The sequence below is a fragment of the Phocoena sinus genome, chromosome 15 (assembly GCF_008692025.1).
Source record: "Phocoena sinus isolate mPhoSin1 chromosome 15, mPhoSin1.pri, whole genome shotgun sequence".
Lineage (NCBI taxonomy): Eukaryota > Metazoa > Chordata > Mammalia > Artiodactyla > Phocoenidae > Phocoena > Phocoena sinus.
Window position 1 is genome coordinate 82,398,001 of NC_045777.1, and position 19,792 is coordinate 82,417,792.

The following is a 19,792-nucleotide window of genomic DNA, read 5'->3' on the forward strand; positions in this document are numbered from 1 at the left end:
CAATGATAATAATGTACTAAGACTTGCATCAAGTTTAAGTTTTAATTTAGAGAAAGATCCTAAAGGCTTCTGGGCATAAAAGAATAAATAAATGTGCTAATTAAACATGATTTTATACACCCTGTTGTTTTAAAAATCTGATGTTTAGGTGAAAAGTAAAAGAATACTAGATGCCAGATCTACGAAAGACCTTAAAGTCCAGTCTGATCTAGCCACTGGCCTCAGAGGCAACAGCTCAGGTCCAGACGTGTCCTCAAGAGGCATTTTTTTTTTGCGGTACGCGGGCCTCTCACTGTTGTGGCCTCTCCCGCCGCGGAGCACAGGCTCCGGATGCGCAGGGTCAGCGGCCATGGCTCACGGGCCCAGCCGCTCCGCGGCATGTGGGATCTTTCCGGACCGGGGCATGAACCCGTGTTCCCTGCATCGGCAGGTGGACTCTCAACCACTGCGCCACCAGGGAAGCCCCAAGAGGCATTTTTTATAGCTGTCTCTACTCCCACAAGGGATCCTCTGCACACTATTCCAAACAGATTTCCCTAGGGTAATAGAACTTGCAGGTTTTGGAGCAAAGACTAGCACACGCATTTTACATGTACTAATAAGAACTGCCATTTACCGAGTGCCTGCTGTGTTAGACTGCTAAATCTACACCCAAGATTTAATTTAAGCCTCATGATAACTTTGAGTGAGAGGTATTTTTATCTCCATTTTACAGATGAGCAAAGTGAGACTTGGAGATTTAATTAACTTGCTCTGGCACCAGCTGGTAATAGGATGAAGCTAGGGTAAATTGTAGGTCTGTGTGGATTATAGCTGCCCTCTTTTCGGCATACCCACTGCCTTCAAAAGGAGCTACTGCTCTGCAGAACACATACATATTGGATATTCCCAATGCTATTTGCTTGGTCGTTGCCTTTAGGTTAGGAGTTCTTAATCTAGGGGTGATGGGAACTTACAGGATATACAAATTGGCTTCAGGAGATCATGAACCCACTGAAATGGGATGCAAAATTTGGTGTGTATTTGCCCATATGAACTTTTCTGGAGAAAGGCTCCATTGCTGCCATCAGATTCCCAAGAGGTTTGGGACTCAAAAAGAGGTTAAGAACTGCTGCAGCTAGATCCAAAGAGATTTTTTCCCCGGCTGGAAAACCTTTCAAATGCCCAATAACACTGACTCAGGGAAGTGATACATCTGGGTCAATAAAATCAGCTACTAAATCCTACACAGAAAGCAGGGTCAAAACTACATTTTGTAAAGTCATTGCAAAGAGGATACTTGCAGAGACACTGAATTCCATCTCTGCCTCAGCAGAATTGTTTGACATTTCCCATCTATTTGTTCCAAATATCTTTAGTATAGTCATCCCTCCGTATCTGTGGATGATTGGTTCCAGGACCTCCTGCAGATACCAAAATTTTCAGATGCTCAAGGCCCTTATACAAAATGACGTAGTATTTGCATATAACCTAGGCATATCCTCCCGTATATTTATTTATTTATTTATTTATTTATTTTGTGGTACGCTGGCATCTCACTGTTGTGGCCTCTCCCATTGCGGAGCACAGGCTCCGGACGCGCAGGCTCAGCAGCCATGGCTCACGGGCCCAGCCGCTCCGCAGCATGTGGGATCCTCCCGGACCGGGGCACGAACCCGCGTCCCCTGCATCGGCAGGCGGACTCCCAACCACTGCGCCACCAGGGAAGCCCTTTATTTATTTTTTAACATTTTTATTGGAGTATAATTGCTTTACAATGGTGTGTTAGTTTCTGCTTTATAACAAAGTGAATCAGCTATACATATACATACATCCCCATATCTCCTTCCTCTTGTGTCTCCCTCCCATCCTCCCTATACCACCCCTCTGAGTGGTCACAAAGCAACGAGCTGATCTCCCTGGGCTATGTGGCTGCTTCCCACTAGCTATCTGTTTTACATTTGGTAGTGTATATATGTCCATGCCACTCTCTCACTTCGTCCCAGCTTCCCCTTCCCCTTCTCCATGTCCTCAAGTCCATTCTCTATGTCTGCGTCTTTATTCCTGTCCTGCCCCTTGGTTCTTCAGAACTAATTTTTTCTTTTTTTTTTTTAGATTCCATATATGTGTTAGCTTACGGTATTTGTTTTTCCCTTTCTGACTTACTTCACTCTGTATGACAGACTCTAGGTCCATCCACCTCACTACAAATAACTCAATTTCGTTTCTTTTTATGGCTGAGTAATAGTCCATTGTATATATGTACCACATTTATCCATTCATCTGTCAATGGACACTTAGGTTGCTTCCATGTCCTGGCTATTGTAAATAGAGCTGCAGTGAACATTGTGGTACATGACTCTTTTTGAATTATGGTTTTCTCAGGGTATAGGCCCAGTAGTGGGATTGCTGGGTTGTATGGTAGTTCTATTTTTAGTTTTTTAAGGAACCTCCATACTGTTCTCCGTAGTGGCTGTATCAATTTACATTCCCACCAACAGTGCAAGAGGGTTCCCTTCTCTCCACACCCTCTCCAGCATTTATTGTTTGTAGATTTTTTGATGATGGCCATTCTGACTGGTGTGAGGTGATACCTCATTGTACTCCTGTATATTTTAAATCATCTCTAGATTACTTATAACACCAAATACAATGTAAATGCTATGTAAATAGTTGCTGGTGCAGAGGAGTTTTGCTTTGGGGAACTTTCTGGAATTTTTCTTTCCAAGTATTTTCGATCAGAGATTGGTTGAATCCACAGATGCAGAACCCGTGGATACAGAGGGCTGACAGAATTTTTGACACATCTGATACAGAATGAAAGGGTATCAAGGTACATCTTAAATTCAATATAAGGGCTTGCCTACAGCCTTAACACAAAATTGTGGGTGATAATTTTTTTTTGCGGTACGCGGGCTTCTCACTCTTGTGGCCTCTCCCGTTGCGGAGCACAGGCTCTGGACGCGCAGCCTCCATGGCTCATGGGCCCAGCCGCTCCGCGGCATGTGGGATCTTCCCAGACCAGGGCATGAACCCGTGTCCCCTGCATTGCCAGGCGGACTCTCAACCACTGTGCCACCAGGGAAGCCTGGGTGATGATTTTTAAGTGGGCAAATATCTTTTATCATCTCTATCAACTTTTAATGGAGTAGGGTATAAGGAGAGAAGATCCAGCAGCTACGTGACTGCACTTACACTTAAAACTGCGCTGGGAAATGCATTCACTTTCCTGCCTTTGCGCATGCTGTTCCCTCTGTCTATAATGCCCTTCCCCACCTCTTTGCCCAACAAACTTGAACTTAAACTTGCCTCTAAAGCCCTAGATCAAGATCCTCTGTGACTCTTCTAAGCTCTTCCCATCTCTCTCCTCAGGTAGAATGGTCCTATTCCTAGCCTCTGTGCACATCTCTATCACTGTATCATTATCAGTTCTTGTCTGCTTCATCCAACCAACAGAGCCTCGGAAGTGCTGGAGCTCTGACTTATTTATGTTCCTTGTCCCTAGCCATGTATTACTTGTTAATGATAAATGAAATGCAATCCAGTAACCTCCAGAAGTGGTCTGACTCAGCTGTTGAGGAAACAAGAAAAGGCCCAGACATCTAGGAAGGTAAGAAAACAATGAGGTTAAGAAATGAAAAAAAAAAAAAAAAAAAAAAAAGAAAGGTTTTCAGGTAAGAAACAGCTGAGGTAAGAACAGGGTCCCACACTCAGGTAAGCAGAGAAAGAAAGACGTTTAGTCTGGTTTACAGAGAAGAGACTTCTTGAATATGCGAACAAAGCAGAGGGAGAAATACTGACTGGACTGAAAGAAGAATGGGGATTACTCGAGGCATTGCAGGCTCTAAATGGATTGATTCAGATTCAGGAACTCAGTGACAATTGCCTCAAAGAGAAACAGAGCTGGATTCTGGATCTACTGCTCTGTTGACTCAACATAGTTTGTATTCTTGGATATTTCACTAGAATCAAAGTCTGAGCTGCAAGGGGCCATAGAAACGATCTAGGTCTGTCCTTTTATGTCACTGACTGAGGCTGGGAGAGGCAGCCTTGAATCCAGGCTAGGAGAGAGTCTTGAGCTCAGCCTGAGCAGGTGGACATGTCAAGGGGCTCCAGGAAGAGGGATCTATTCTGAAGACTGTGACCCCAAGACAGGTCTCTGGCTGCAAGGGATGGCTGCAAGGGCTCAGAGCCTGGTTTCCTTAGGACACAAACCAAAAAAGGCATTCAAAGAATCAGGTAGTTGGTCGAAAACAAGTCTGATAAACAAACCCAGCTTTTCCTCTCTATCAACACAGTATTTCCTCTCTGTAACGGGTTAACAAACAGAGGAGTCTGTTTGCTGGAGAAAGCATAATGGGCTTTTAGTTCTACCCTGCGACTGTGGGAGAAGTGTTAACAGAAGGCAGGGAAACACAGGCCATAAAGCTGCCTTTTTGCTTGGCTAAACTGTACGCAGATTGGATAATGACAAACATCTTATCTACCTCTTTATCCATCTCTCGCATCTTGTTTACCGTGTCCATATATGGCACTTTCTGCGATTCTGGCAACTTTGTTATGGGTCAATAGAGCGCACTAGTTGCCCAGAACACACCTAGGGGACTTTGTCTCTAGAAGTTCCTCCCTTGAAATTGCGTTGTCTAGACGCTCTTTACTAAAAGTAAATAAACTGGGATTGCATGCCTATTCGTGCAAAGTGCTTGGCGTAGTAACAGGCCACGGTTTCCTGTAAGCCCCCCTTCAACAGCTCTCAGGAGCTCGGAGCCTTGAGTGAGACACCTGGAAAATCGATTCCGTTCTCTGAACCTCAACGTCCGCATCGGCAAACCGGTTCCCTTCGAGAATGTGGCGAAGACCAAAGGCGACCACGCGCTGGCCCAGCCGTCCCGCCCGCCTAGGTGTGTGCCCGGCGATCGCTCCCGGCCCCGCGGCTCTGCACACCGCGCCGGCTTCCGCGGGCCTCCGAAGCGCTCGGCCCCAGCACCCGATCTCCTCCTCCCGCCTCCCGGTCCGACGGGTGCCGGGAACCCGGCCACCGGCTCCGGACCCCTAGCGCCCTGGGCTGAGCGGGCGACGCAGCCGCGCGGAGCGCCCCGCCCAGACATCCCCGCGGGCGCGCGCACGCACGCAGGCGTGGGGGCTGCACGACCCGGGCGCGCGCAGGGCCGGGCCGGCACGACGGCGGGAGCGCGCGCGGCTCCGGGAGGCGGTGGCGGCGGCGGAAGCGGCGAGGGCGGCTGGCGTCCGGCTCTGAGGTGGTGGTGGCGGCGGCGGCGGCGGCGGTGGCGGCGGTGGCGGCTCCGGACTGGGCTCGGCTGGGAGCGAGCGAGGGTCGGGGGCGCCGGGTCGAGAGCCGATCCCCCGGCTCGACCATCCGCCAGCCGCCCGGACGCCTGGGCCGCGGAGTTCGTGTCCCGGCTCGGACCCCGGCGCCCAGCCCGGAGCCGTAACCTTGAGGCGGCGGCGGCGGGGCCGGGCCGGGCCGGGCCGGGGGGCGGCAGCGCTGGATCCGCGGCTGCCCGATCGTTGGCGGGAGATGTCGAACCCCGGGACGCGCAGGAACGGCTCCAGCATCAAGATCCGTCTGACAGGTACGGCCGGCGGGAGGCCCCCGCCGACACCCGGCGCCCACTCGCACCCCGCACGGCCCCTCATCAGCCCCGGAATTTCCCGCAGGGCGCCCTGGGGAAGTGGCCCTCCCCCACGCCGGCCGTTGTCCCAGGACCTGGTCGCCCCCCTCGGCGAGTGCCCCTCGCTGCTCCCTCCGGCCCCGCCCCCTCGCTTCTCCCCGGCCCCGCCCCCTCGCTTCTCACCCCCACCCCACCCGCCCTCTCGCTTCCCTTCTTTCCCCCTCACCTGCCCCCTCCTCTCGCTTCCCCCCTCCTGGCCCCGCCCCCTCACTTCTCCCCTCCTGGACCCCCTCCGTCTCCCTCCCCTCCATTCCTCTCGCTCCCTTCTCCTTCTAGCCCCTCGCTTCTCCTCTCCTGGCCCCGCCCCCCGCTTCTCAACCCCTTCCTCCCTCAGGATTTCTTCACTCTCCCCTCACCTGCCCCCTCTCTTTTCCCTCTCAGTCTCTCCCCTCGTTTCTCGCCACCTTCCCATTCTCTGGCTCTTCCCTATCTCTCCCCCCACCTGACCTCTCGCTTCTCCCCTCCCGGCCTTGCCTCTCGCTTCTCCCTCCAGGTCTCTCCCCCAACCACCCACTGACTTCTCACTCCATCCCTCATCCGTTCTCTTGCTTTCCCCACCCCCCACTTGCCCCCTAGCTTCTCCCCTCCGGGCCCCGCCCCTTTCTTCTCTTCAGCCCCGCCCCCTCACTTTCCCCTAAACTCCGCCCCTTATTTTCTACCTAGTCCCGCCCCCGCTTATCTCCCAGCCCCGCCCCCTTGCTTCTGTCTGGCGGCCTCCACCCTTTCCTTCAGCCTCGAATTCCTGAATCCTATCTCGTAGCTTCTCCCAGTCCTGTTCTCATTTCCCCTCTGGTCCAGACCTCTTCAGTCTAGTCCACTTCCTTTCTCTCTCAGGCCAGGCCACTACCTACTCTTGACTGTGCTTCTTCAGTTCTTTCCTTTACCGTCACCCCTCTCCCACCCGCCAGCATCCTTGAAAAACCTCCCCCCCACCCCCGCCGCCCGCACCCCACGCACACTCTGGAGGCTTTGGCAGCTGCACTAACGCAGACTCCTTGATTCACTCTCATTGAGTCTTCAATGAAATGCCCGTGTCTCCTAGGTGGCTCATAGTGCAACCTTCAAGGGTGAGCGCGAAGCTCTGCTCTGGGCATGCGGCGTGGTGGTTCGGGTGTGTGTAGCTGCCAGCGGTGTCTGTCGGCTTGCCCCTCGCTAGCGGGCTCCAGAGATCCTGGACCAGTCTGCACCCTCATCTGCTCTTTCTCGCTCTCCCCATTCCTGCGGGTCTGCTGCCCCGTCTTCCGGTTTAAATTCACACCTGAGGCCAGATTGTAGTGTTACAAATACGGTTCTGCTGGGGGACTTTCCAAACGTGAATATTTCCCGCTCTGGAAAGGAAATAAAAAGTTCAGGCTAATCCCTGTTGGGGATTTTCCCCTGGATTTTTCTGTTCAGTGACTGGTCTGATGATGACTTAAAAGTCAGTCTGGTCAGATTCTTTGAAAAAGAGAATGATCATTTTGGACACTTTATGGCAAATGCATGGCCCTCAATAATTGGTGAAATCCCTGAAAACAGCAATGGGTGATTTTTTTTTTTCAAACGAAAATTTCCTCTGAGAGTTCTTAGTTGTTGCATGATCCATTTTTTGTTTCAAGGAAGGGGAAATAGTTTTTTTTGTATAAAGATGTCAGATCAGGTTATGACCAGATAATACAATCACATCAGATAATGATTTGGACCCAAACCCAGACTCTGGTTTTGTAAGTGACAAGTATATCCCAGGGATCTTTGTTTCTGGAGAAACATAATTCTTTATTCCAGGGCTGGTAGGAAACTCTCACTCACTATAGATACAGTATATACATTCTTATTTTTATGGTTACATAAAAGCCACGTTTCTGACTTTGTAATGCTTGTAAAACTTTAATTACTGACAACTTTCATTTGGTTCTCATTTACAGTGTAATCTATAATTGACATCAGATTAGTTTCAGTTTTCTTGTTAAAAGCAGAAGTAACTGATTTTGTGAGTTGGGGTAGAAATGTGATTAATGTTTTAGAAGGACTAGGTTTTAATTACAACGTTTGTGTCAGGTGTATTTATATATTAATCAAGCCTAGTTGGCAGGTCTGGATGTGAGCCTTTTCCTCCTGTAGTGGAGGTTTTGTCCTTCCTCCCAAATTATTTTTGGACTCAGAAATTTAGATGTCATAGATGCAGAAATGCTTTAAAGAGTTTTTGGATGGTGTTTGCTATCGCAGGATCAGGTGATGAGTGTTCTTTCCAAAACTCCTTTTCCCTTTCCCCCAGCTGACGTTACTCATGATCTAACGGGCTTTGTGAGTGTGGTCCTCCCTGCAGCAAGGTTGAGAATTTAGCGTTGATTGCAGACACACTTGATGCCAGTTGTCTGATGAACGTTAATTTACGTGGAAACGTCAGAACTAGATATTTGTTGGCGGTAGAATAGGTTTTGGCCTCATCTTTGAGCTTGTCGGGGGGAGTTTGAAATCTCTGCACTTCTGGCATCTTGGGAAGCCATCTTTCAAGAGGTGTGTACTTTTGTTACGGGTTTCAGAGTTTATTTCTGTGTGTGATATTTGAAAAAATAATTTTTTAAAACGAGGGCTGTTCTAACCAGTCAGCGAATACCACACAGGGCACAGTTCAATGGAAAGTATGAAGACGTTGGATTATGAAAGAGTATTTAGAACTTTGGTGTCCACAGTTGTATTAGGCAGTTGGTGGGCTTAGAATTAGGAGACTTGATTCTGGTAAGATCAGCCATTAACTGCATGATATAGAACAAATTATTTAACCTTTCTGGGTTCTCAGTTTCCTAATATATAAAATGAGATTTCAACTCCATTATGACGTTCTTTCCTTCTCAAGGATATGTCAGTTTGTCTGCCTATTTATTCCAAATTACCGTTTGCTTATGCTTGCTTTTGTTAAGTGTCAGTCCTGATATTCAGAATTTGTGTTAAAACACAGCCCTCCTGTTTGATTTATGTCAAGCATTACTTTTGTGTATTGGTTACATTTATGATTTCTTCTTTTCCCCTTCCTCTGGAGCCCTTTTTGTTTTTGAAAGCTATTGGGTCGTATGTTGCACTGCTTTGGAAAGCTGGCCTAAACTAGTAGAAGAATGTGTGAGTCTTTATATTGAAATGACTATGATTTTAATGAGTGTCTTTGTGGTATTTTAACAGGAAAATCATTTTTAAATGGTTTCAGTAGGTTTGGGGCATAATATGTACAAAATCAAGTGATCTTGGTTGAAGAGCATTATCTTGCAGACATTGTAGAGTCCCCTGGCAAATCAAACACTTTGGAAACATTTTTATTTTAAATTCAAGCAGAATTTGCAAAAACTTTGTTCTTACATGGTGCACATATGAATCCCAGATACATTATTTAGGTCACTTTGGTAAAAATGGAATTTTGAGCTCAGGGTTCCACAGTGCTCTTCAAACAAATTAAATTTTATTCTAATGTTAACCAGTTAGTTGAAATACCAAATGCCTAAACTTTTTCTTTGGTGCTTTTATGCCTTGAAATACTCTCATATTTCCTAGTGTTTTTATATTTTTTGGAGTGTTGACTGTATATTGGGAAGGGAGAAAAATTCTAATTCCAAGTAGAGAAGGGGAAACCTTCTTGATAGCCTATGGAAATAGAATAGAAAATAGAAACTATTTTTAGAGTTATAGCACATGTAATATAAGGCTGACTTGTTTTTGGCATCCAGATGATCCAGCTTGGAGAGAAGTAGTTTGTAGTCATAACTGTTTATAATGTTAATTGATCAATCACAGGTGACCTAATTGATTTGAAATAGGTTTTTCTTAAGAAAGATTAAGAAATCTGTGAAGATGTTGCCTGTGTCAATTTGTACCTGACTTATGTAAGGCGGGCAGAACTCTTGTTTTAACAACTGGAACTGTGATAAGAAGGAATAAGTCATCACTAGTTACCCAACATTCACCCTCCACCTGAGTTTGCCTAACATTTTCCTTAGAGTCGGCCTCAAGTTCATGCAGGTGCCGCCAAGGTACTACTTTGAGCCGAATCATCTAAGGATGTGGGATGAGCTAGATCAAATGCTACTGCAAAACCTATGCTGCAGTTATACTTTAAAAGCAATAACCCTCTGCCAAGTACACGTTCTGGTATTGATTTTTGGGGGAAAATGTTTATTTGGCTGCTTGGGGTCTTAGTGGCAGCACACGCAGAATCGAGCACGGAGTCTTAACCACTGGACCACCAGGGAAGTCCCTCTCGTGTTGATTTTGTGATTTGGTCACATCTATGCTGTCTTAAGAAAAACCTTTTTTTCCCCCCCTCAAATCCATTAAAAAAGAATCTTCTTGACCCACCTAACTGGCTTGAGAAATGAACTATTTCATATGCTGTATCTCTATTTTTATAGTAGTTGTGGTTTATCAAACTAGCATTTTTTATTTCAATCCTATTTCTTTGTTAGTTCATAAACTCCTATTTTTGCAAACATGAAAGTTGTGTCTGAACTTCAGGTTTTTTCTTCTCTTCTGCAGATTTTCCTTTTCTGTTTGGTCACATTGGCCGGTTCTAATGTGGAACATTGGGTGATGGGGAGGGTCCTGGGGCCTGAGTCACTTGTGAAGAAGTATTTCCTCCTGAATTAAAAAAAAAAGACTGACCCATAATATTTCAACATCAGCTCACTGATCCAGTTCACTAGCCTGGCTGTTCTGTAACATGTTTGTGGGCACTGGTTAAAAGTTAAAATAGCTGAATCGTGCATTTTATTGAGTACTCAGAGCAAAAAGGAAGTTCAAAAAACCTTCTGAAATGGATGAAATAATTTGGTGCCTGTGCCATGCTCTGATTTTCTGGGTGAGAAACCCTAACCTTTAGGATTCTCAAATCAATTTTTTGTTATTTCAAAACCATTTCAGTGACTAAATGTTTTTAAACAAAGAGTTAGTAAAAAATACGTGGGTTTGTTATGTTTGTTTTTTTGTCACCGAACAACTCAAATGACTAGTTTGCTTGTTTTGTAAGTGAATTTTATTGAGAGAAAGCCCCTCACTTAAAGTGGCTTGTTGTCGTGGCATCTAGCTGCCCAAAGTCCCTAAGGCCATTCTAGTTGAGAGCTGTCGAGCTCTCTTGAAAAAAACCAAAAGCTCATAACCCTGTGAATCAGACATATCTTCTTTTTAAAATGTTAGAATTCCTGTTGTGTCTACAGATGAAATCGAATCCATTTAGACACTTAAACTAAGTGAAATGGTGTTTCCATATTTCTAGATTAAAGGGGAAAAATCCTCTTATTGTCTTAAAACAAGGCTTAAATAATGTACAATCAGTGCGTCTGGTGATGGCCCCACTCTGTAATTCCAGCTGTGTTCACCTCCATTGCAGCTGAAAGGAATTCTAATTGGCTGAGGAATGTCGGCAGCATCATGTATCACGGAGAACGGACCTATTATGCTGGCTGCTGGGTGATGCATTTCAGATGTTTTAGGCTCCTGAGTCCAACTTGGAGGTTGCTTACAGGGAGTCTGGAAGAGAATGTTGTGAAGCTGTAGCGGGGGTGAGGGGGTTGTAGAAGGCAGCCTGCTTTCTTCTTTGTACATTGGGCATCGGCTCAATTCTCTAAAGGCCTTGGTGCTTTCTTGTGGCTTAACCACCGGATTGGGATTCAGAAGGTCTGATTTTATTTCTAACTCCCAAAAGTGCCACAGTGAAGAAAGGGGGTGGGTGGAGTTATAATCTATTTGTGACTCAGTCTTCCTATCTGTAATGGGAAGTACCTGCCTTTTTATATCAGGCGAGGACTTGATACGGATTAAATATTTTGATGAGTAGTTTTGAATTATTTCTAGAGTAGACAGTGTAAATCCAAAGTCATAGATTCCTGTTATTTCTTATTCCTAAATAATCACGTAAGTGCTAAAGCTAGTGATGTATTTGACACTGAAGAAAATCAATGGAATCTACTGATAAACATGGAAAAATAATACTCAAGAATGAACTGTTAAATTCTCTATGCATTCAGAAAGTTCCTTAGAGAAGTCACGAGCCAAAGCCAGCATCTTTTTTTTTTTTTTTTTTTTTTTTTTTTACGGTACGCGGGCCGCTCACTGTTGTGGCCTCTCCCGTTGCGGAGCACAGGCTTCCGATGCGCAGGCTCAGCGGCCATGGCTCACGGGCCCAGCCGCTCCGCAGCATGTGGGATCTTCCCGGACCGGGGCACGAACCCGTGTTCCCTGCATCGGCAGGCGGACTCTCAACCACTGCGCCAGCAGGGAAGCCCGAGCATCATTTTTAATTGTGAAACCTTGGAAGCATTCCCATTAAAATCAGGAGCAACACGGATGTACACTGTTAACAATTGTTATGAACCAGAGAAAGACATCAGAAAGCAAAATTCCTATTATTTGCAGGCAGTATGATTTTATATCTTTTAAAATCCAAAAGAAGCAGCTGAAAAACAGTTATAAAACATAAAAAAACTTTAGTAGTTGGATAGAAAATTTCTCCATGGAAAAATAAAATGGATAAAAATCGATAGCCAAAGACAAACTAGGAAAAACAATTTGTAATCTATATATTATGAAAGTCAAGCTTGTTTAATATATAAAGAGCTTTCACAATCAATTAGAAAAAGGCCAATAACCTATTTGGCAAAGGATGCGGACAATTCACAGAAAAGAATGAAAATGGATTTCAAGCATGTGAAGACACTCAGCCCTATTCATTCCAAACAAAATACCAATTAAAACTAAGGGTGAGGGACTTCCTGGTGGCTCAGTGGTTAAGAATCCACCTGCCAGTTCAGGGGACACAGGCTCGAGCCCTGGTCCGGGAATATCCCACATGCTGCGGAGCAACTAAGCCCGTGCACCACAACTACTGAGTCTACGCTCTAGAGCCCGCGAGCCACAACTACTGAGCCCGTGCACCACAACTACCAAAGCCCGCGCACCTAGAGTCCGTGCTCCAAAACAACAGAAGCTACCGCAGTGAGAAGCCCGTGCACCGCAATTAGAGAAAAGCCCGTGCGCAGCAGCGAAGACCGAACACAGCCAAAACAAACAAAAAAACTAAGGGTGAAACAGTTTGTCATCTAGCAGATTGGCAGAGACTAGAGTTTGAAAATATGTCATGATGACAAAGGTGTGGAAAAGCAGAAACTTTTACACTGTTGGTTGAGAATATAAATTGGTACAATGTAGTAAGAAGGGCAGTCTGATATCAGATAATAAATGTATACATCCTTTGATCTGACAATTCTACCCTTAGGAATTTTTCTTACAGATCTATTCACACACTTATGTAAAGGCTTATGTGCAAAGTCATTGTAGCACTGTTTGAAATTGTAAAAGACTGAAAACAAATATGCATTAATAGAGAACTAGTGAAATCAATTATGGTATATCCCCAGGGAGGTGTAGCTGTTTAAAAGAATAAGATAGTGCTTTGTGTTCTGATATGGAATATTCTCCAAGGTATGTTATTGAGTGGGGGAAAAGCATGATTCAGAAGAGTGGAAATTGTACATACTATTTGAGTAATAAAACAAGATAAAGATAAAAGGGAAACTTATAGATCTATCTGCATAGATATCACTGGAAGGATTCTGTCGAAATATTGATTGTGATTTCCTCTGGGGAGGAAAACTGGGGTTGAGGGTCCAGATGAGAGAGAGAGACTTGGTTTTATTGTATTCCTTTTACTATTTCATCTCCCCTCCTGCCTCCTTTCTCTCCCCCACCCCTTGAGCATGTATTGCTTTTCAACAATTAAAAATGTTAAAAACAAACAAAAAAATAATCTACAACTCTTAAGAAGAAAAGAGTTTCTTAGAGCAACTAGTATATTAATTGCTAATTGTAATTGTTTTCAAATGTAGGCGTTCTGAAAATGCAAATTGTGCCAAATGTATTGTAAAGGGCTAAAATAGCATCTAAGGGTATATATCCATGTTTATATACATTGCATTGCAGGTCTGAACAGACATTCTTCCAGAGAATATGTTCATTCTGATACTGAGAATACTCCCCCGAAACAAATGCCCTTGTTCTAGCATATTAAAAACTTATTCCAGCCTGAATGATTCTTTCCAGATTCAGGAATCTAATCCTACTTAGACCTACTTTTTATAGAGAGCCTTTTGAAAGACTGGGGTCTTGATTCTGAATAATAGTGCTGGTTTATATCATTTATTTGGAATGTCACTTGGGGTTATCTCTGACCTGTTTTTGTAAAATAACCTCCTCCCTAAAGTGGGATAAAAATGTTGACTTGCATAAGCCAGCAATAATAATTTGGTATATTTCCCAAGTATTTATAATCAATACGTTTATTTTGAACTTTTAAAAAGGCCTGTTTGTTAATTTTAGTGGTGCCTAAAAAAGAAATATTGCTATCTGACTCTGTAGAAGTAGACAAAGTTATAGCCACATGTAATTTGTTGCCTTTTTATTCTCTTAGATCTTTGGGATCAAAATCTTAGTTTTACTGTATTGTATTTCTACATATATTACCTACAAATCATAGGTCTGATGATTGCTTGATGGGTGTTCGTACGTATGAGTATTAGTAATGCCTTATATTGTATGGTGTTTCATAGTTTCCAGAGAGTTCTCATAAACATTTCCTCACCTGAGGCAAGATACAAGCCAGCCTCAAAAAGTTTTTTTGGTTTGTTGTTTTTTTAAATGTGTTTTTGTTTCTAGGTTAAAAAAATAGCATGCAATTTGTTTTAGTCTTTAAAAACACATTTTGCAGGAGAAAGAGGATAGTTTCTCTCATCCTAAATGGATAATCATTTCACGGGCCGATACAAAAATTCTCAGAAGCACGCTTAATCCAACTATAATAAATTCGTATGCTTTACAATAATCAATACTCATGTGCAGAAGGCCTGCATGTACTCATGGGATGTTGATTTAACTCTTCTCAGTCTTTATTGAGGATAACCCACACTCACAAAATTAGGCAAGTTTTCTTTGGGGGTGCGGTAAGGTAGCATTTTTTTCTCCACAGTTATTTGAGGTTGGAAACATGACATTCTTCTTCTCCCCCAAACATGCCTAGTAGACTAAGCTTAACGTGTCCAAAACAGTCTTCTTGATCCCCTCTCCCCAGAAACCTTTCTCTCTAACAGTCATCCCCACTTCATTAAATCTACCCAGTTGCCCAAACCAAAAAACGAGCCTCATTGTCATTCTTCATATCTAATTTATCCTCAAGTCCTCTCATTTCTGTTACCACAGTTTATCTGGAATGTGTCTCCCCTTCATGTCCATTGCCCTCATCCTAGTTCCAGCTGCCACCATCATCAACTCTTGCTTGGACAGCTGCTGCTTGCCCTTTTTTATTCTAGTGTTACTTGTAACCAAAACCATCCGGCTGCAGTATTAGTTATTTCTCTATTTCAACGATGTTAAATAATTTATGATAAAAGTCCTTGCTTGGGGAAATCCTCAAGTGGAGACGGAAAGAGACTGGCTGACATTGCGCTTCCTCCCGGCCAGTGTGGCTCCTTCACTCCTGCTTCTATGTTCACTGCCTCCGGCTTCAGCTCTAGGCGCCTTGGTGAGGATGTCCAGTTGTCTCTGTCAGGGTTACATGGAGCTTCTCTTGGTCTGATGATTGAGGGATGGCCAGTGACAAGTTGAATTGTGTACTACGGTGGAGCTGGATCAGGAAACCCAGTTGAAGACTACGATTTGAAAGAGTGAAGAATGGGAAACATATAGTCTCTATGGTCCAGAGCACATGTTACGTTCTCCTGTACAAGAAAAGCACATTGGCTGCCTCTGGATAACTCACAATTTGATCACCCCCCGCAGTCATTCCCAAGATGCTCTGACCCTAGTCTGGCCCATCTTTGTGATGTCTTCAACCATTCGGCTGTTCAGACCAAAAACTTGGGTGTCTTCCTTGGTTTTCTTCTCTCTCGTCCTCTAGAAGTTGTCAGCTCTGCCTCATGTACCATCTCCTGCATCTTTCTACTACTCTCCATCTTCACTTTTACCGCCCTAGTCCCAGGCATCGTCACCTCTCGTTGGATGCTTGCAATAGTCTTCCAAGTGGTCTCCCTGCTTCTGTATATTGAAATATCATATACATACAGAAAAAGGCAGTGTATGGTTTGTTGATATCTTATAAGCTGAACACACTTGTGTAACTATCTTAGATCAGCGGTTCTCAACTGGGGAGTAATTTGGCCCACCAAGGGACTTTTGGCAATGTCTAGAGACATTTTTGCTCATTACTACTTTGTGGGTGTTACTAGCACGTAGTGGATAAAGGCCAGGAATACTGCCAAACATCCTACGATGCACCAAACAGACCCCCACAGCAAAGAATTATCCAGTCCAAAATATCAGTAGTGCTGGAGAAACTCTGATCTAGATCAAGAAGTAGAATATTACCGGTATCTGGAATACCCACAAGCTACCTTCCCAGTTTCTACCCCCCACCCCCAAAGATAATCACTGCCCTGTTGTGACAGCCTGCTTTTGAACTTCATGTTAATGGCACCATACAGTAGGCATTCTTTTGTGACTGACCTCTTCAACATTACATTTGTGAAATTCACCCATATTGTTGTGTGGTTGTACATTATCCATCCTTTTTGCGGTAGAGTATTATGTCAAACTAAATATAATTGATCCCTTTACCAGTCGACGGGCAATTGGGTAATTTCTAGTTTTAGCTGTTATGAATAGTGCTGCTATAAACATCTGAGTGTGCGTCTTCTGGCGAGAGTATATATGCATTTCTGTTAGGTGTATACTTAGGAACGGATTTGCTGGGTCACATGGAGTAGGCATATGTTCAACTTTAACAAAACTGCCAAACAGTTTTCCAAAGTGGTTGTACCAGTTTACATTCCCACGGGCAGTGTGAGAGTTCCAGTTGCTCCGTATTGTTGCCAATCTTCGTCTTTTCTTTTTTTCTTTTAACCCTTTGGGTGAGTGTAGCATAATATCACATTTTGATTCTGCTTCCGCTTTCACTTTTCTCCAATCCATATCTTAAATGGAAGCCTAAGACATCTTTCCTTTCTAACTTTTTTTTTAATTTCTTTTTTTTTTTAGGGAAGGTAGAGCTTTGATGTAAGCCTCATAAGCTAAGGTCTTTTTCCTCTCCCAAGAAACAATTTTCACACCCTTCTAGGCAATATTATCCTGTTGAGAATGAATGACCTACCCTAGTATGTGTCAGAATCGCCTGTGGGTTGTTAAATTTCAGATTGCTAGGGCCACCCTCAGCCACTAGCAAATATATGTTTATATTAAAAACTCTAGGTCTGTATTTGGATGTAATGTGAAAAAGGTAAATTTTTTAGTCAGAAACCTTAAAATCTTGTTTCTGTGAATAATTTGTAATTTATACGTAGGTAATATTTTGTCTACATACCAGGTTTCCTTCCTGAGATCTCCTGTGTAGGTTCAGACTTGTTTTCTTTGCAAATAACTTGTACTGTATTAAAATAATATTAACAGAGAACCGTATAGACTAATATATTACAAACCTAAATTCAATATTCTTGTTCCAAAAAGAAATAGATGCACACTCTTCACACATTGCCACGTGAGTTCTATTTAATATTTCATTATCATAAACACATTTTTTCTCCCTAAAGCCCCGAATAGAGTGACTTGCATTTTGTGAGTCAACTATTATGAGTTTTATCTTAGGATTTGTTTAAATGTGATTTAGTCATGCTTTTAGCTTTCTTATTTATTTACTTACCTAAATTGAGGTATAATTGGCATATAACACTGTATCAATTTCCGGCGTACAATATAATGATTTGATATTTGTAGACACTGTGAAATGATCACCACACTAAGTCTAGTTAACATCCATCACCTTACACAGTTACAGAAAATTGTTTTTGATGAGAACTTTTAAGATCTCCTCTCTTAGCAACTTTCAAATTTGCAAAATATTTTAAACTTTTAATTGAAGTAACTGTAGATTCATAGGAAGTTGCAAAGAAATGTACAGGGAGGTCTGTGTACCCTTTACTATGCCTCCCCCATTTTTAACGTCATGCATTACCTATGGTATGATATCAAAACAAACTGACAGTCAGCATTAGTACAATCCCCAGGTCAGATTTCACCAATTGTATGTGCAGATTTGCATAACCAGCACCACAATCGAGATGCAGACCTGTGCTGTGTTGTCCTTGGTGCTCTCCCTTTAAAGGCACATCCATGCCTCCCTCATCCCTGGGACCCCTGGCAATCACTACTCTGTTCGCCATCTCAAACTCTTTTCAAAGCAGAAATTAGATCATGTCATTCCCTTCTTTAAAGTCCTCCAGTGGCTTCCTACTCAGAATAAAATCAAACTCCCTGTGTGATTCTGCCCCGGCTGCCTCTCTGGCCTTGTCTGTGTCATTTTCTCCCTTTGTTCTCGAGGCTGCAGACACCCAGCCGTAAAACATGGCAAGCTTGTTCCTGCTTTAGGGATTTTGCATGAATTATTCCTTTATTTTTCTCTTTTCTTCCTTTTCTTCCGCGTCTTTGTTGTTGTCTTCTTTCTTAATGAAATGCTCGAATGCTCTTCCCTTGATTGTTTTTTTTCCATGGTTGGTCCTTCTTGTCATTCAATTCCCAGTCCAGGTGTCACCTCCTCAGGAAGACCTTTCCTGACCACCCCATTGAAGTAGCTCCCTCACTGTCACAGCAGCCTTACTTCCTAACCAGCAATCATCACTTCATGATATTTTTGTTGGGTGTTGGTATAACAGCTAGCTGTCTAGTCGACCGGATTTTCTCTCTGCTCCTAGTATGTAAGTTCCATGAAGCCCGCGGCCTTGCTTACAGACGTCTTGTTTATGTCTGTGTTCCCACTGAATGTTGCTTGGTACACAGCAGTGTTCACAAACACTCGCTGGTTTGAATTAATGACCTTCTTGTAGATTGGGTTCCATGGCCACATCTGAGTTGGACACTGGAGGAGACCCCTCTTGGGGGCAGAGTTTGTGGGCTGCTTCTTTTTGGCCACAGAGTGAGATAGCGGCTGGGAACTGGGCAATCAGAGCCTGCTGTCAACTCAGCTTGGGAGGTCTGTGACCATATGACACCCCCAAACCTAGTCTGCTCCTGGACTTTGGGCAATTCCAGGGGTTTGAACCAAGGCCTGAAATGTTCCCAAGTCTAGAATTTGGCCCATCTTCATAACGTTTGGTTTCCTCGTTTTCTCCTTTGCTTTTCCCTCAGGGCTGTTGGAAATAAGTGGTTGGATGGAGGGACATCATGAATTTGTCTCTTGCCCATGGGATGTTTTGCAGTAACATCTCGAATGATGTTTCCCATTTTCAGGCTGAGAATACCTCACAAGGGTGTTTGGGGGATGCCTGGGGGTCAGGATTCTTTTGCCCACCCTACCCCACAGTCTTATCTCTTGCCAAGGCTACCACTTCCCTCCCTCTTTATCCTGTTTTCTCTCTTCAAATCTCTCGGTCCCCTTGGATTGCGATTTGAAGCAGAAAGGCCCTCTTTTAGCAAAGGCATATTTTCCTCCCTTTTCGTTTTGTCTCCTCAAAGATCCTTACTAAATGCTGTGAGTAGTCGGAACCTTGCATCTTTCCTGTTGAGTGCCTTAATGTTCCTTGTAGTCTTGGTGGGCACAACAGGCCACAGGCCACAGCCTGATTGTTTCTTTTCTCAAAAATAGTTAAATGCTCAGGCTGGGTTCATGAGGTGTTCATTGAATTTTACCCTGTCTCCTTTCTTCAGCCAATTTCACATTTTTACTTCTGTCTTGTATTTACAATACCACACTTCCTGATACTGACTTTTTATTAGTTTTAAAAAACAGAATGCTTTCAGATGTAAGTAGCAGACAACCTAGCTTAAATTGTCTCAATAGAAAGAATTTCCTTCAGTAAATTAATAGAAAAGTGCAAAAGTAGTTCCAGTGGCATGGCAAGGACCTGGTTTTCCCATTTCTCAGTGCTGTGACCTCAGACCATTCTTGGCTGTCCCTTCCCCTTGTGTTCCAAAGGTAGGACGTGGCTACCAGCAGCTCCCATGGCTGTTTGCTTCTGGCTTTAACTAGCAGAGATGTTAAGAGAACACTTCCCCAGTAGCTCATACCTAGAGTAGAAGTTCTGGAGTTGAATCTTCTTGTCTGATTGGCCTAATTTGGGTCACGT

At 43.9% G+C, this 19,792-nt stretch overlaps 1 protein-coding gene across 2 annotated transcripts in view; it reads left to right on the top strand.

Annotated features, from left to right (window-relative positions):
* Positions 1-5,239: 5,239 nt before the first annotated feature.
* The window catches only part of SMURF1 (SMAD specific E3 ubiquitin protein ligase 1), a 102,197-nt gene continuing 87,644 nt past the window's right edge, over positions 5,240-19,792 (top strand). Inside the window, exon 1 of one of the 2 annotated variants that reach the window (XM_032605114.1) lies at positions 5,240-5,573. In XM_032605114.1, coding sequence (XP_032461005.1) covers positions 5,519-5,573 — 55 coding nt within the window. In that variant the 5' untranslated portion in view covers positions 5,240-5,518. The remainder of the gene's footprint in view (positions 5,574-19,792) is intronic. The other variant, XM_032605113.1, reaches the window with a different exon arrangement.